This window comes from Aythya marila (genome assembly GCF_965140915.1).
Source record: "Aythya marila genome assembly, chromosome: 18".
Classification (NCBI taxonomy): Eukaryota; Metazoa; Chordata; class Aves; order Anseriformes; family Anatidae; genus Aythya; species Aythya marila.
In genome coordinates, this window is record NC_139059.1 from 6,484,513 (window position 1) to 6,497,324 (window position 12,812).

Here is a 12,812-nt window from a genome sequence, read left to right on the forward strand (position 1 = left end):
ACCTGTTTTTTATCACTTCTGATGTTTGCAGAGTCAATTTTTTAAAATTGCTAATAATTATTCCTCTCTGCTTCCATAATAGATGTTGGGTTGCAGTTGATGATGCATAGGCGTATTTAATATGTGGTATGTGGTAGTGAGTGAAGTATGTTAAAGCCAGTGTAGTGTATATGTTCACTTAAACGTTTTGTTTACAGTTCAGGGAGAAGAAAAAACACCATACAACTAACAGTAGACACACTTTTATTGATAATGGTCACCCAGAAATTAGCTGAATGTCCTAGTCTTTGACCAAAGAAAGCAGGGATCCCTGCTATGCCTGTTTATTTTGGAACTCAGTTCTCCAAAAGCTGGGGTGGGGAGGAGTAATAGTGGGCCTTCTTTCTCTCACCTTTCCCCAAGTAAATATAGGAATTATTGCTGCTTTAGATATAAATTTTGTTTGGTGACTCCAAAATCATAAAAGGCTTCTGTTTGAAGATATATTTTTACTAGTAGGTTTCAAATTTTTTAGATCCTTATTCATAGCATAGGAGTAGTTTGTGGTTCTTACTACCTGGTGTCCAGCCAATGCAGTCTTTTTTTCTTTAACGTGACAACAGGCCTTTTCCAGTGCTGCGCTGTCTAACAGTGCAGTAGGTACTGTTAATGTACTAAACGCTGTGTACTCTGGGGCCAGTTGAAATGTTATTTTCAACCTCAATATTGAAAGCAACAAGACCATTAAATGAAAATCCTAAATAAAATGTCACATTCTCATTTCCAGTGGGCACTGAATCACGATGGAGTGCCAAGACTGGAAACTCCTTGATATGGCCACGTATGAATAAATTTCTATCCTTGGTCCAACCTGAAACTCTTCTGAGAATGTGACCTATCATGGTATTATTCCATACAGTTCCATGTAGCCACTTCATTCTCTTCTCATCTAAGGACCCACTAATTAATTTATCAATTTTATTTTTTTGCACAATCTTGCTTAAGCCATAGCCCTTTCCTAGGAAAAAATGGGTGTAGATTCTTTTCTTTCTGGGAGGAACATCTTTCATCTTGATGTCATATAAACGTTTTAGGGTTTGAAGTGCTGAACTTAAAATTTCATCTTTGGCTGAATTGGGCTCTTTGTCTAATGCCTCATCTGGCCAAAATAGTAAGGTCAGCAAAAAATGGGCACTTGCTGGCAACATTCTTTTTCCTTTACAGAATCTTGTGCTGAGTTCACGGAGAGTTTGCATTGGAAGAAGTTTGGCTGATCCTGGTGATAAACATGCTAATACAATGTGGCTCAAAATGTAATTGATCAGATCAGTGTCCTCCAGCCTGTCCCTTAGTGCATTTTCTGGATAGAAACTAAGGATCTCTTCCAGCTTTTCAGCTGACCTATTCTCTTTCTTATCTGTCAAGAATGACAGGATATTTGTGACGCTGCCTCCACCTCTCTTATAAATAGTCATGCCTTTCATCAGCTGGCTCTTAGGACCACTGTTGTCCCCAGTAAGTGATGCTGAGATGAAGAATTTCGCATATACCTCAGACTGTCTTTTCAGCCATTTCCGGGGATTATAAACTTGTTCTTCCTTTTCAGCTTTTCCATCGTCGTCTTCCTTCTCATGGTTTTTATCTGTTTGGAAATAACTTAGGTCTTCTGAAATCCATTCCAGAGCATTGTACAGGTTCTGGCGTAAGCCTCTTAAGCGTGAGTGAAGCTTTCCCCATGTTTTTTCAATGTCTTTAGGAATGTAATCTGTGATCAGGTATTTCACAAGCTCAGAGTGCTCCCCGTCTGGACTTGTGCGAAATACATCAAGTGTGGACAAAAATTTAAGGAGACGACATCCTACTTCTACTTCTCCAAAATAGCCAGCGTTGTTCATATTATCTGTTTCTGCTTTTGCAGCCTGTTGCGCAGCCCTGAAGCATTTCATAGCTTTAAGAGCAATCTCTATCTTGTCAACATCAGGAATGTCTGTCACCTTATCCACGGTGAAACTAAACCATTTCCTGTAGACTTGACCTTCTGTATCCAGAATGTAAGAGTCATTTGGCAAATGAAGTTTTGCAACACCTACCCAATATTTTGCATCTTCAAATTTTTCATTATTGTAATGCAGTCTGGCAAGCTGCTGGGCAAAAAAGGCATCTTTTCCAAGGAGTTCATACGCAGCTTTTAAAACAGCTATAGCTTTTTCACAGTCTTCAGCTTTACAGACGTGTTCAATGAATGGGGAGAAGAGGCTGTCTGTATTATCACCCCTGCTTCTCTTATCACGGCGAATAAACAGATCTCTGATGAATTTTATGAACTCCTCTCGTCCAAATCTATTTTCAAAAAGCATCCTTTCCTGAAGAAGAGACATTGCAATTTGACTTTGAGGTTGGTTCCTTGAAAGCTGATACAAAATTTCTTTTGCAACCAGACAGTGTATTATCCGAACAGATGAAATATAGGTGGTACTTTCCCTTAGTTCAATAAAAATCATTCTTGCTTGTTCGCTTAAGTTACTTTTAAAATCATATGCTCTTGACTTTGTTTCTGTATAGGCACCCAGTCCCAGAAAAGCTTCACAGTGTGATAGTGAAACGTATGAATTAGGTACATAAAAATTAAGCAAAGCCACATAGTGCATCAAACGTGTATCACGGGAAGAATGGTCTATGTCTTGCAGTATATGGCCTACAAAATCTCTCACATATGTTTCATTGAACTCCTCACACATCAAGACAAATGTAAGTATGAATTTTGGCTCAACATATTTCTGCTTCAGTTTTTCAAGTTTAGTTTTGAACAGAGTTTTCTCTGAGTCTGTCAGCTTGTGAGTAACTGCTACTGTGTCCAGAGGAGAAGCCTTACAAAGCCGTTCAGGGTCATTGGATCGTCTACAGGACATGAGAATGAAGTAAGGTCTGGGGGAATTAATTTTTCTAGTTGCTACAGCATCCATTAAGTCATTTCTTATTTCTTCTAAATAGTCTTCATCATAATCTTCAATTAAGAGGAGCACAGGAAGACAGTGATTGATTTCTTTCTCTTCGTAATCTCTAAATGCAAGTGCATGCTCACAAACAGTTGCAGGTGAATATGAGGATTTGATAACAGCACATCTTAAGTCCTTTCTTCTTTTCCATAGAACTTGCCGTGCTATTGTGCTTCCACCACTGCCAGGATGGTGGAATATCTTTAGTTTTGCCACAGAATAGTTGAGTCCAGTTCCTTGTAAAATGTCATCTAGGAGTTTGCTAGCGTCCTTGCATGCTTCACGTTCAATGATTTCCCCACAGTGTCCTTTATCAGCAAGCCAGAAATTTTTCCAGGTGATTTTTCTCCCTTTGTAAAAGTTTTGTTCTATTTCTTGTATTTCTTTTTCAGACAAAAGATCTAATTTAATATCATCACACTGATCGACACAAAGGATTTCTAGAGAAAACATTTTCTCTTCTTCTAGCGAAGGAAGTGTGCATAGTGCTCGTGTGGAAACTGGCAGATGTCTGGGGTGTGCTGTAGAAGGCAGCATTTTTTGAATTGTGGCATCTACATGACTTAGTTTCATTCCCACAATGCTGCGTTGTTCTAGGGTCCCAATGCTGCACGATGTCTGAGCTAGATTAGCCCACTTCACATAATTTTCTTTGGACTCTGCAATGCAAATGATGTACTCCATGCCATTCATCTCTGTATAGAATTCTTGAAAAGTATCCACGATTGGTTTCTTAACTGGTGATAGCAATAGGAAAAGCACAATGAAAGACCGCTTTGGCAGGATTTCATCACAGATCCGAGTGATTGCTTTCTTAAGGTATTTCTTTTTGGTTCTAATCCATGTGTTTTCATCACATGGTTTTCCTTCATCCCCAAGGTAGTCGCTGCGCCCATTGCAGAATATCCAACTAGTCTGATCAAACAGACACAAATGTTTCTGAGGTGGAAGATTGCCAGTCTTGCTTTCATTGGAAAAATCCTGTAAAAAATAAGACCTTGTTGCATGGTGTTCTTTGTACTTTCCATACAGTCCTGACACAGAATGTTCATCAAAGTCAAAGACACAGAAAACGTTCAAATGCATTAAGAAGTTGATAGAGTTCAGGTCATCCTCTGTACATCTGTTTGTGACAAGGATGTACCGTAGGGAATCATCCATGTAGTTCTTGCCATCATTTAGTAGAATAGATAACTTCCTTCCCAAGTTTTGAGATACTTCTGTATGTACTTCTGTACTGAGAAGCTCAGCCTTTTCTCTTTGAGCATCCCTGTCTTTTGAGCCCTCGATAAAAGCAATTAGGTCGTCTGGCTTTACAAGTTCAGATTTTGCTCCTAGTCTCTGATAGAGAGCCCGTTCTTTTGTCAGGGTCACCTTCTGGCTGCTTTCATTGTATTTAGGCAAATAAACATCAAAAGTTTGATTCTTCACTAAGCTGTATGTTGGTTCAATATCAACCTCCACCACAAATCTTTGTTCCTGAGAGTCTTTTGAAATCACTTCAATAAAAACAGGTGGGTGGATACATTTCCTTGCAGTTTCTTGCTTAGTTTCAGGAAAACATTTTTCTATGTAATCTAATGCATCAACATAGTGTTCCCTATCTTTGACCTTTATGCCAATGATCTGCCCATGTTTATAGCCCTTATCTTCAACACTGTCCATGATACCAAAATGTATGGTGCCATTTGTTCGAATGTTCATGCAGGCTGAAGCAAATCGTATCACTTCACAGGCAAACTTTGACTGCAACTGCTGTCTGTTCAATTCTGCAGCAATGGCAAAAGACTTGTATTCGTGACATGGTATGATTAAACCATTGACACCTGTTTCTGGAGAAAGAACTTGGCCTTTCACGTACTTGAAATCAGTGTCTTCACTTCTAAACGGTCGGTATTTGCTGATGTCTAAAACTTCATCAGTATTTTGAGGTTGTGATTTATTTCTCCCTTGCTTCTTGCTTCTTGCTGTGTTTTCTCCACTTGTTTCATGTAGTGGGCCACAGCTGTCTTTGCTTAAACTTTTTTGAGGACAGACATCTTTGGGTCTTACTGAATCTCTTACTGTATCAATTCTGGCAGGCGTTTTGCTACTGGAATGCTTTTCTTGTTTTGTATTTTTCTGTTGCTGCCGAAGCTCATCTCTTTTGAGGAGTAAAATGTGGATTTGGCCTTTCTTCATACCTATTTTTTTGAGGAAAGGTTCATTCAGTTCCATAAGCACTGGACCTGTCACTTCTTCTTCATGTAGTTTTCTTGTATACTCCTCCTTGATTCCAGTAGATTGTAGCCAGCATTGGACATGGTTCTCATCCCACTTATCCACAGGTAATGTGTTGTAATCTAGGAACCAAAATTCTGTGTTACTAATAATAGCTGTGTTGAATGCTAAATTGTTTTCTTTATACCAGCTACAATGAGAGACTGTCTTCTCAAATATGTCAGTTCTGTCTAAAAGTGTCCTTACCTTTAATCAAGAGCAGTCCTAAGCAATGGTACAAGACTAATAATCAGTGAAGTGAGAAACCACGAGGTTTGGAAACTACTTCAAAACATCTGGGGTTGTTTCCATTACTCCCCTTTTATAAGAGGATTATCACAGAACTGTAGGGGTTGGAAGGGACCTCAAAAGATCATCGGGTCCAACCCCCCAAGTGATAAGATTATTGTAACTGATTGCTTATGTGATAAGGTTATTGGAACTGATGGGCTGAATTCCCTAAGCTTGAAGAGGTTTAGGTAGATTATTTGCCCACTTGAATTTGTTTATTTACTGATCTATGAAGATAAGTTATTATGGATTGTTATACTGATTAGTTCCCCAGTAGAGATGAACCTTTAAAATGCACTTATTAAAAAGCAAATCACTATATTCAAAGTGCAAATTTTCTGAAAGCAGCACATACCCATTGTCTTTGCAGGGGAGAAATCCTTCGGTTAATGAATAAAACCCTAGAGGTGAAAAAACAATTGTTAAATAATAACAGTTAACATTCCTGTTACTTACAGTTGACTTATTGCTTTTCCCCTCCCCTCCCCACTTTTTTTGTGGTACAGGGTAGTTTCTGTACCTCTAAAAGCCTGTTCTTGCCAGCTACAGTGCTTCTGTGCACCTGTGCTGTATGAAGTCACCTGTTCTCTGACACGTGTGAAGAGGCATCTGCTGATAGATGGGCACAGCTAACAGCTACTTCTGCTACATACAGAAAAAAGGTGGCCTTACACTCCTGTTTCCCTCAGGTTGCATTGTATCTCTTTTTTAAAAAATATATATTTTATTTTTTAAATCTCCCCTTCTTATTCCCTCTCTTGTGCTCCTTTTTTCTTTTTTGTGTGCTTGTTTTTCCCCCTCTATTTTTCTATATCTGCTGTGCTCACTGAAGCCGCATAACTTGCTGTCCCACTGAGCAGAAGATTCTTTGGTTTGGGTTAGAGGGGGTGTCCTGGCCTGATACTTGACATGCTCTGCTTTGCTCAGACTCCATTTACTGTGGTATAGAGATGGGCTCCAGCAAATATATCTATATATATATCTTCTATAGGAAGAAACATGTTAAATAAGCATGCTCAACATAACAGAAATTTACCTTAGATTCACTGTAAGCTAACAGTAACCATCCCCGAGCTAGGGGCCACTTAACGGGAGTCACAGCAAAGGGGTTGGGGATCTGGGGGGAGTCATTGCTCTTACTGTAGTTGCAAGCTCAACTCTACTGGTTCAGCAGGTGCCTGTAGCCTGGTAAGCCCCATGCCTGCAGCTGATGGCATTACAACAGCATCACCTGCAGCTTCCTCAGAATTCAGGTGTCCAAGGAGCAGACTCACCAGTGCAGCCAGCATAAAAAGCAGCTCAGTAGGGCTTTGTTGAAGCTCTCAGAAACATCTGAAAGTCAGAAGCCTGCAACTTGGAAGGTGACTGGAGTCCCCAGGACCAGGACTTGGCGAGAGGTGAGTTCAACAGTGGTTGTTCAGTGAGACAGCTGGGCCTAGGTGAATGGGGGAATGCTGTAAGAACTGTGGAGCAAGTGCCTGTTTTAAATTTAAGTGCCTGGTTAGTGCTGTGGAAAGTTTGTGGGCTGATTAAAGAGCCAGCATGCCCAAATAGATCTGGTTTGAGCAAGCAGAGTACCCGGTGTCACTGAGGGGACCAACTGTTCTGGCACTGTTGTTAATTCTTGTGCCATGTGCGGAAGTGGATCCTTCCAAAATCGGTGTACACAGGCTGCTTATTACAGAGTTCAGAGGCCAGTGAGAGGCCAAATCTGTCACATAAATACTAGCCTATCAGTGCCTTTTGCCTCTGCTCCGCCTCCCAGGGCTGCGCTCATACAGGGATGTGGCTTGTGGTCTGCCATCCCCTGCCCTGCACACTTCATTCTGCCCCACCCTGTGGGGACAGAGCCAGCATCAGGCCACCAGGCGTGGCTTTGGTGAAAACGAAACTTAACGGGGAATAGAAACTTGGGGTGTGGGGGAGGGGAGGCACTGCCCTGGCCAGTGGGCTCATGCTCCCCCCAGTGATAAAGAGCACCTGGGGGAGGCAAGTTGCTGCTGAAGGGCCCACCACCGTGCCACCTGCGTGCATTGTACCTGTGGAATGGGGGGGGGGGGGGGGAATGTCCTGTCCCAGCCCCTCCTGCCCCTGGCCCCAAAATTCAAGAGCTGCTCAGCAAGACAGCTCCACACACCTTTTGGCAGCAGAGCGGGACAGAGGGCAGTGCAGGGGGAGCCACACTTTTCAAGCTCTGCTACCAGTAAAGTAAAGTCAGGCTGAGAATAGGTTTCCAGGTTTCCCACTTACCCACAGCTTTCCCCCAGCCCTATTTGCTTGAGCATGCAGGACCAACCCAGAGAGCTGTGGGATGGCTTGCAGGTTGCAGAGGCTTACCTTACAGAGCAATGTGGGAACCAGGCTGCTTGCAGTGCTGTTTCCAAATCCTGTCCGCAGGGAAAGTGTGTCTATGGGGAGAGGGGGGAGGAAGGTGCAACAGCTGCAGTGCTAAGCCCTCCTTGCTGAGCCTTGTCTTCCACACTGTTCTTGTGGGTTTCTTCTAGAGGTATCTTAACTATCTCTGTCAAAAAAAAAAAAAAAAGAAAAACAAGGAAGTAGCTTAGGCAAAAAACACTGTAATGCTCCACCCCTTCCTGGCAGTACTGTAGCAGCATAGCCCTGCTTGTAGCTTCAGCAGCTCTGCCTCCTGCAAGCATCATCTGGTGAGGTGCACACACAAGTGATGGGCAGCATCATGCCAAAGCAGGGTAATCAAAGAGCTTGGGTGGGGTATGGTGAGTGGTATATAGTTTAATTATGTAGATTTCCCCTTCCCACCTGTCTGTATCATGTTTGTTTATGCCACCTCCCCCCCCCCCCCCCCAAAGTAGCCACCATTTGCTCATCATCCCTCTAACTCTGGGGCAGAGCTGCTGGGCAGCAGACAAATTTTGTAGGCAGCTTTTTCCTGTAAATCACGTGGTTTTCTTTCAGCTTAGTTTCACATAAATTTTATTTTTAGTTACAAGAACCTCAGTACTGTACAGCAGTAATTTTTTTTGCAGTCACTCCAGCTGTTTGAGCTTATCTGTTCACCTGCCTTAGCCACCACCAGGTAGGTGCCTGTTGCCTGGGGACTGTTAGGGCAACTAAGTGAGGGTCCTGGGCCCTAAGGGATGCTCACTGCTTGCTCCCCAGCCTCCCTCCCCCCATAACTTCTGCCATCAGAACTTTAGCCTTGAACAACAGGAAGTGAGTGCTTGGATCAGGCCCTGAGTAGTGCGTGCCCTGTCTGTTGCAGGCAGGGTGTGGCTGCTGCAGGCCTGGGGTTCGTGTGGCCCTGCCCCCCCCCACCTTCTCCAGCCCCTGTTCTGAAACCTGGGTTATTCCACACAGATCAGTGGGCCTGCTGATTTCCGCAGGCACGTGCTGTCATGAAAAGAAATTCTAGTTGTTGTTTTGTTTGTTTGTTTTTTAATCTGAGTACAAGTCTTTATTTAGTAGAATTATAAAAGAACTTTACATGAGAAATACAAAAATATGAAATAGTCTTTGAATCTTCTTAGGTAAAAACTACCCTTTTTTTCAAGCTTTAGAAACATGTAACTTGCACAGTTGGTGTCTTAAGTAAATTGCTTTCATACTTTGTAAAACTAGGAAAAACCTTCCAGTGAAGTTGCTCCAGAAGAGTAGCTGTATGTACCCAATCATACATATAACGGTCCATAACTTATTAGTTAACAAAACAATGGCACAATCAGACAAATGAGCTTGTCCACTTTGTAGTTTCCCCTTTAACAAATTCCAGTGAAAGATGCAGTATCACTTTTCCAGTTGTTGTAATATGATTAAATAGAAACACAAATGATTAAGAAAAATTTGGCATGCTTTATACTTGTACCACTTTGATTTGATACTACTTTGTAGTAAAAATTAAATAAATATAAATATGTTAAATAAATACATTGTAAAAGAACACCCTCACTTCTATCATCAGAGTTCACCATTTCATCCTTTGCACATACTTAATGCTTTGTCACAGCTTTAGGGCCAATGAAAAGAAATACTGCATCTTTTTTAAAAATGGTCTCCTGTGGACATAATTATCCATCTGTACAAATAAAAATGAGGTTCTCTTACAGCTTTCGTCCTCCAATTAAAACACTGTATAGAATTTTCACTGTTCTGTACATCTTCCATTGCTTCTGATTCAGGTTTTTTTTCCCTCAGGATTCATCTTACCTCTGGCTCTGCACCTTGCAACCTTTCTCTGTAAGAAAGGAACACCTGCAGTAGATAAATCATTAGCCTCTCCCCAGCTAAGTTACTTGTTTAGCTCTTTTCTGATACTGTGATTTTTTTTTTTAAGTCAAGTACTGTTCAAGCTCTTGTGAATACTGGTTGATAATTAAACGAGGTTTATTTTCAAAGTAGGTAAACCTTCAACTTTTTTCAAGTCAATATTGGTTTCAGACCTTCACTATATCTGCTCAAGTAGGAGGGACTAATTTTCCAGGGTAGTTAGGAATTAAATTGTAGTCTTTTTATAGGTTTTGGATAATTAAAAATTATTCCCTTTACAATCACTGTGGCATGCCTAATGCAGAATGTGGCAGTAGTGCAATGGTAGGTTCTGATGATTTGCTACAACTAAAAGGCTCCTTTTGCAGATCCCAGCCCCTAATAATTACGATACCAATCACTGTGTTTTGATTCTTTGCAGTAAAACAGAAGTTATAAAATCAAGTACGGTATAGGGATACTGGATGATGGTTATACCCATCTTTTGCGCTCCTTTTTCACTGCCTGAAGACCCTTCTTGGGTAACTCTATCACCAGGGTTCATTGCTTTTGGAGCATCCTACTATCTCCTGATCCAGTGCAGGCAGAGTACAAGGCACTTTTTGGATGCTTGGTTTCCTCAAAGAGAAAGAATTCAGCTCTTTGAATTCCCTTTTCCCTGCTAATGGTAGGCCTGTTTCACAGCCTTGTGCTTGGAATGTTGGTCCCAGATTAAGAAAGCTCCATCTCTCTCCTCTCAAACAGTGTCTCCTGCAAGGCTCTTCTGTGCAGAGTCCTGATTATAGTAATGCTGAAACAGTCTTTCTTGGCAGCAGATATGCATAGCTTTGTAGGTGTGTAGGAGAAGGTGAGGGAAGCGAGCTGTGAAGTAACATACAAAATCATCTGGGATGGAGCCCAGGGTGTCCTGCACCTCAGGAGGCAGTTCTCTGTAATGGTGCTTCTGTGAAGACAGAAAGAAGAGGGAAAAGCTAATCCAGAGAGCATGTTCAAAAAACATTTTTTAAATAGGTCTGTCTGTACAAAGTGCATTTTCATGAACAAAGTAACATTTTTTTTTTACGGTAGACTAATATAGTAAAAAAACATACATATATACACACCTAAAACAAGGTAACATGCAGACTGACAACAATGAACAAATGGAGGGAGAGCTACCGTGTGAAGAAGAAAAAAAAAATTGCAGTGGCTGGAGTTTGCAGGGTGTGTATCCCGAGTACGTATATGCACAGACAAAGTGTTTACCTTGTTTCTCATTGCCCTCAGAAGATCCCGTACTGAGCCTCCTTTATATGATCTGAATTTTCGAAGATCTGCAACATAAAATACAAGATCTCTTTTTGTTTTTCAACACTGTTGTAGCTGCTGGTCTCAAAAATAAGGTGCCTGCAGTCATGTATGGCTACAGACTTGTTCAATATGTAAACATTCAGCCTAATTTGATTACTTTGATGACAAGTAAAGGTCATGCCAAAACTGAGACACCATCCTTATTCTGCTGTCCCTTCAACCTGGAACAACAGCATGCAACTCCTTTCCATTATGACAAACTCTCTCTTACCTGTCTGAAGAGGAACAGTGATGTGCTCTCTCCAGTCCATTTTCACCACCTCTCTTCCACCTCTTTCTAATTGCTTGACTATTAGACCATCTAACGATTCTTTCTCTATCCGGTCACTAACATCCTAGAAGAGACATTCACGTTACTTTTAGTTGTATTTCCAATGCTTCTAGCCGGTTGCAACCTGTCCCAGTAGCAGAGCTTTCCTTCTACCTCACTTCATGACAAAGTACAATACAATGCATTATGCTTGGGATTGGGGTACAAAACCTTCTCTGATGATATGTATCACTATCTACCAAAGCTTTTTTTTTTAAAAAAAATCATAGAATAGAAAAAGACTGAAAGGAACCTCAAGTCCTCAGCTGCTAACCACCCCCTGGACACCCACTGCACATATTTACCACAGCAGTCTACCCTGTTCTTAAAAACAGGGAAGGTGTTCTGCACTGTACCATCTCAAACATGTGCAAAGTAAAGAGAAACTGAATTCAGGATCTTAAGAATGACTACAGGCCTCCTTAAAACTAGAAGGATAAAAATGGTCAAGACAAACCTGAAAAAAATGGAGCTGTTTTTCCAAACTCCAAAAGAAGGGGTGTTTTAGCACACAGCTGGCAGATGGACGTTTCTGAGGGTCCATGTTTATCATTTGTTCTATTAAATCACGAGCAACTATGTCTTCTGCAAGGAAAAGAGTGATAATTCAATGTAGGGAATGCTAATGTTCTGTGTTGTTAGAAGATCATTGTTTGCTACTTCCTCCTATACAATCCTGAACACTAGCTCTACTGCCCTTGTAGATAATCTGGGCGAGCAACAGAAAGCTTTGAATCAGTGCGCTATGAAGATCGAAGGTCACCTCTTTCCCACCTTTTAAATACATGGTAATAGCACTACAGTCAAGCTTTCAGGGCTCTTTTTTACAGCTGGGATGCTTTCAGATACTAATTAATTCCAAGACCTTTACTTAAGGACTACAGCCTTCACCATTGCCATGTTGGTTTCACTGTGGGTCACTGTTCTACTATCTCTATTGCAATTTTAGCACCCACTGAAAGGTCAGTAGCACTTCATGTTTACCATGCATTTCTTACCGTGGCTCCCTGCATTCAAACACTCGAGGCTGTATGCACCCAGCAGAATGTTGGCTTGTCGCTGTAGAGATTTGCCAAAGGGATGGCTACCTTCAGATACCACGTAATAGAAGACACAGCCAGCTGAAAAGATGTCCACGGTGTATGTCTGCAAATAAATGACCTTTAAGAGCAACATTTTTTTTGTCCTGACAACTTTGAGCCTCATCATAGGGGTGGTTATTTTGCATTTGAGTGCAGAATAAAACTTTTCAGATTCACATTTTGCTATATAAAATTCATAAAAATTATAGGGGGAAGGGACATTGTTAAATTAATTGGAAGCCTGCAAGAATGCTGAGACTTCCAGCATTACACATCTTAAGGTTTGACCAACAACGTGCCACC

At 41.3% G+C, this 12,812-nt stretch overlaps 2 protein-coding genes across 4 annotated transcripts in view; both read right to left on the bottom strand.

The window, feature by feature from the left end:
• Positions 1–96: 96 nt before the first annotated feature.
• On the bottom strand, positions 97–8,260 carry LOC309885241 (sterile alpha motif domain-containing protein 9-like). 2 transcript variants are annotated; one of them, XM_082774976.1, is made up of 4 exons: positions 7,863–8,260; positions 6,800–6,960; positions 5,881–5,926; positions 97–5,317 (listed from the first exon to the last, which is right to left on the bottom strand). In XM_082774976.1, the coding sequence occupies exons 3-4, from the start codon at positions 5,882–5,884 to the stop codon at positions 654–656; spliced, it is 4,668 nt and encodes a 1,555-aa protein (XP_082631102.1). In that variant the 5' UTR covers positions 5,885–5,926; positions 6,800–6,960; positions 7,863–8,260; the 3' UTR covers positions 97–653. The 2 variants fall into 2 exon arrangements, with proteins under 2 accessions (XP_082631102.1, XP_082631103.1); XM_082774977.1 differs by lacking the exon at positions 6,800–6,960.
• A 138-nt stretch (positions 8,261–8,398) lies between these two features.
• Positions 8,399–12,812, bottom strand: part of ERN1 (endoplasmic reticulum to nucleus signaling 1) — a 36,887-nt gene continuing 32,473 nt past the window's right edge. For both annotated transcript variants that reach the window (XM_082774978.1, XM_082774979.1), the window contains 5 exons: positions 12,426–12,573; positions 11,885–12,012; positions 11,329–11,452; positions 11,013–11,080; positions 8,399–10,710 (listed from right to left, as the gene is read on the bottom strand). In XM_082774978.1, the coding sequence (XP_082631104.1) occupies positions 10,504–10,710; positions 11,013–11,080; positions 11,329–11,452; positions 11,885–12,012; positions 12,426–12,573 (675 nt within the window). In that variant the 3' untranslated portion in view covers positions 8,399–10,503. The remainder of the gene's footprint in view (positions 10,711–11,012; positions 11,081–11,328; positions 11,453–11,884; positions 12,013–12,425; positions 12,574–12,812) is intronic.